At 38.9% G+C, this 4,386-nt stretch overlaps 1 protein-coding gene across 1 annotated transcript; it reads left to right on the top strand.

Annotated features, from left to right (window-relative positions):
* Window positions 1-278: 278 nt before the first annotated feature.
* Window positions 279-3,054, top strand: LOC114687383 (melanoma antigen preferentially expressed in tumors-like). Its single transcript, XM_028862036.2, has 3 exons — window positions 279-568; window positions 1,020-1,601; window positions 2,482-3,054. Exons 1-3 carry the CDS (start codon window positions 279-281, stop codon window positions 2,993-2,995), a joined length of 1,386 nt encoding a protein of 461 aa, XP_028717869.1. The 3' UTR covers window positions 2,996-3,054.
* The last annotated feature ends 1,332 nt before the right edge of the window (window positions 3,055-4,386 follow it).

The following is a 4,386-nucleotide window of genomic DNA, read 5'->3' as shown; positions in this document are numbered from 1 at the left end:
CTAATTTTTTTTTATCATATACATACTTTATACACAAGGGAGGGGGAATAGTAATACTCACACACACACACACACACACACACACACACACACACACCCCTTTATACACTCACAAGTCACTTTCTAATCTGTGTCTATAGTAGATGTATCTAGTGTTGGCTATTTGGTTCATTTATTCTTTAAATTTCTACTTTGCTGGCACTGGTTGCAAAGAAGAGACTGTTGTATTTTTTCCTAGAACTTCTAAATATTTGTCCTTCTGATTCAGGTTCACAAAGATGGATGCAAAGAACCCAAAGACACTGTTTGATCTTGCTATACAGAGTCTGCTGAGAAATGAGTCTGTAGCAATCCAAGCTCTGGAGAATATGCCAAGAGCCTTTTTTGTTCCACTGTTCATTGCTGCCTTCAAGGGTGGGCATAAGAATATATTGAGTGAGATGGTGAAAGTGTGGCCCTATTACTGTCTCCATATTGGGTCATTGACTGTACAGGAGCCTCAACATGAAATCCTGAAAGCCATTATTGAGAATCTTCCAGTGCGTACTTCAAAGAACTCTGCTTCTAGGTAAGACTGTATAATAGAAACATGTAGAGACAAAGGAGGTTATACCACAGCCTGCTACTCTCCCAGGAATAACAAGTAAATGTGTGGGACTGTTGCCTGCAAACTTGGCAACACATTAAAGACTGATTGTATTCAATGTTAATTATGAAATCTGTTACTGATTGTATTCAGTGTTCATTTTGAAATCTATTACTGAGGTTTCTGTTGATGGGATTACATAAGAGGTGTTACATAAGAGAAAGACAGGAGCTTTAAGACTGGAGGGGATCTAAGGTATATAAGGAATTAGGGGGGAGGAGGCTGAATTTTTATGGGAAAGATTTGTTGATAGTTATTACAAGGAGTATCAGCTATGGATAAAAGAATTAGTTCCTAGATGTCATCATTGATTCTACTCGGTTTCATTATCGTTGGCTATTTCTCAACTATTCTATCTCCTCTACCCCTACAGGAGACCGAAACTGAGGATCCTAGATTTAAGACAAGACAACGACTGTAGGACCATATGCCATGAAGACAGCATCAAGGAACCTTTCTGTTTTCATTCTTGTACTTATTCTGACAGCTCTATCCTGAAAATAGAAGGGCAGCATCGTTTTGTAAATACAGAGTCCGTGGTTCAGTTCCCCAGGCCTGTAGAGTTACTAGTGGATCTTTCCCTAGATGGCTCCTTAGTGGAAAAGGAATTTTTGGTTTTGCTTACAAGTAAAATTAGGGAGAGTTCAGGGTCTTTGCACATATGCTGTCGAGATTTGCAAGTTGATAAACTATGTGACAGCAAATGCACCCTGAATTTTCTTGATCTCAACTGTGTTGGTCAGTTGTCAATTGATATGGGTTCACTGAGTGATATCACCAATGTCTTGTCTCAGATGGACCACCTAGAGAGCCTCAGTCTGTCTAAAGTCGCTTTTAGATCTCTGGGTGGGAAACTCTTTAAAAATTTCCTCTGTCACTTGCAACGTATGAACACCCTTAAGGAAGTCAGCTTGTCTTCATTCTGTCTCACAGGTCATCTGGACAGAGTGCTAAGGTAAGAGTTTGGGCCAGGGCCCTGGGTTTCCTAGAGAGTCTGTTGAGACAGGAAAGAAAACATTCTTGGGTATTCCTAAACTACTGAAAAGCTTTTATGCTTTCCTCTTTTTTGATTCTGGGAATTTGGAACTGGAGAAAGAATTACAAAAATTAAGCATCCAGCAATGTACAGACAAGTGCAGAAATAAAAGGTGAAAAACACTAGACTTCTAGATATGAAGAGGAACAGGGATTGAGATGGGGGAAGACTTTTTGCTGTAGCATTGATGCACCTTATCACAGATGCCCAAAGTTCACACTGTCAGATCACTTTACTGATATGTAATTTCCAAGGCATAGGCCATGAAAGTAGAGGTTGGTATGTAGGGACTGACCAAAGGGAATTTTCAGTTGCCTGCTCCTTCTGATCCCTCCCCACTAAAAAGGTGAACTGAAATATACAATGGATAATGTTGTAAGTATCAAGTGCTTTCAGTTTTTTCTCTTAATATTTCTTAAAATCATTTATTATAATGTCCTGTACACATTCTTAAGATTAAAAGAAATTGTATCTTAGTGTTGAAAACAAAACTTTCAGGCAGATGTGGTGGATCAGGATTTTAATCTCAGCAGTTAGGAACAAAAGACAGGCAGATTCTGTGAGTTCAAGGCCAATATAATCTCCATAGTGAGTTCCAGGACAGCCAGGGCTACATAGTAAGAATCTGTCTTAAAAAATTCTCAGAGTCACAAAACTATTAAGTGAACTAAAGTACACATTAATACATTAATACCCAATTATAATGCATGTGAAAAGTAGTTTATTCTAGATATAATGGTATAGTTTTCCTCATTCAGTCTTCATTCTTCACAAGTTTTTTGTTGTTTTCTCCCTACAGAGTCCTGCCACCTGGTCTGAATTTCTTGTATCTGACATTCTGTGATCTTTCGCACAGAGATTTCAGATTTCTGGCCCAGAGCTCTCAGGTCTCCCGCCTAAAGCTGCTGAATCTTAGCAACAACCCAATGTATTGGGATGATTTTGAGCCTTTTCAAACTCTTCTGGTAAATCTCTCTGGTACTCTTCGGCATCTAGAGATGAATCATTGCCTTATAAATGATTCTGCAATCTCTGTCCTTATTCCTGCCCTGATTCGTTGTACTCATCTCCGTGTCCTGTGCTTTGCTTCTAACCCCATCACAATGCCTATGCTTGTGACTATCATGAATAATTTAACACCCTTGAAGAATCTAAAATATGTGATTTATCCTATCCCTGTACATTGCTATGAACTGTGGCCTTTTCAGGGCAGTATAGACCGAAGGAAGCTTGCTATTGTTCAACTACAGTTGAAGGTGATGTTAGAACTTGCAGAGAGGCCTGACATGAACTGGATCACTTACTTAGAATAAATTTCACAGTCCAACACAGTTTCTACCTGATATGTACTATTTAAGTACTAAATGTTATTTTGTGATATATATATATATGTATATATATATATATATATATATATATATATATATATATGGTTCTTTACCTTGTAGAAAATTACACTTAGGCAATATATGTATGCAATTGATTCTTATGGAGAATAATTTAGAAAAGATGGAGGACCTCGAGAGTTCCTGTGTATCACTGGTCTACTATTGATATATTTCTTTTTACTGACCACAGTGATGTGTATTACATATAATACAGGATGATCAAGTCCTAGTTTGCTCTATCTCTGTCCACACTGTTTGGTTCGCTTGTTGGTACATCACACAAATAAGAACAATGACAGCCTTTCCTGCCTATATTTGTGGAAGGGTTGGTGGTTTTTGAAGAGAATGCTTTCATCCCCTAAGTTACTTTAGGCTGATTTTGGTTGCTTTTGGGAATCCATCAGGATTTAATAGTGGGGCCAGGAAAGAAAGACAGCAGAGGCTCTGAGGTATCAATAGAACCTTCAAGAACATAAAGATCATTTCCTACTTCTTGATGTAGGTCTGCTCTAAAGTTTCCACTACTTCCCATGAAGTCCTCAGCTGGCTCTCCAACCTTTGTCATATGAATTTTTAGGTGGGATTTAGGGTCCTTACTGTAATATTCCCCCCACTTCCTTTAGTTCTCTTACTCTACTCCCAATTCTGTTAATCCTGCCATTTCCCTAGCTGTATAAATCATTCCCTATATATATTTTGATTCTTTTTCCTTTAGCTGTGCCCCATTTGGTATGATACATACTAGCCATGGGTGAATACTGAGTCCAACTTATTTTATTCTCCAGAACATAACATAATTATAAATTCAGTTTGCATATCCTAGACATACTTAGTAATGATGTGTGTAAAGTCTATAGTTAATAATTTGCACAGGGCTAAGGAATGCCTCAGTCTTCCAGTTGCTTACCACACAAGCCCGCCTGGGCTCAGATCCGAACCTAGCATCTGTATAAAAAGCTGGGCATCCAAGTGCACACCTGTCACCCCAGTGTGAAAAGGTGGAGGAAGGAAGAGCCTTGGGGCCATGTGGCCAGACATTCTAGCAAATTAGGGATTCGAGGTTCACTGAGAGATCCTGCCTCAGAAAATATGTGTAGACGAAAATGCCAGATACTGAATTTCGGCATGCATGTGAGCATGTGTATGAGCACGCGCGCGCACACACACACACACACACACACACACACACAGAGAGAGAGAGAGAAGCAAGTGCACACACCTCCTCCTACACATGAACAAGGACACATAAAAATATCTTACTTGTATTGTTAATTTCTTGAAACAGTATACTGCATCACAAAGACATGGTAAAATAT

Source organism: Peromyscus leucopus, chromosome X (genome assembly GCF_004664715.2).
Source record: "Peromyscus leucopus breed LL Stock chromosome X, UCI_PerLeu_2.1, whole genome shotgun sequence".
In the NCBI taxonomy this organism is placed as follows: Eukaryota; Metazoa; Chordata; class Mammalia; order Rodentia; family Cricetidae; genus Peromyscus; species Peromyscus leucopus.
This window is presented reverse-complemented; position numbering and strand designations above follow the sequence as displayed.

Coding starts and splice junctions, on each gene's coding strand:
- LOC114687383 (XM_028862036.2), top strand. CDS start 279: ATGGATGCAAAGAACCCAAAGACACTGTTTGATCTTGCTATACAGAGT. Junction 569..1,019: donor TCAAAGAACTCTGCTTCTAG/GTAAGACTGTAT, acceptor CTACCCCTACAG/GAGACCGAAACTGAGGATCC. Junction 1,602..2,481: donor CATCTGGACAGAGTGCTAAG/GTAAGAGTTTGG, acceptor TTCTCCCTACAG/AGTCCTGCCACCTGGTCTGA.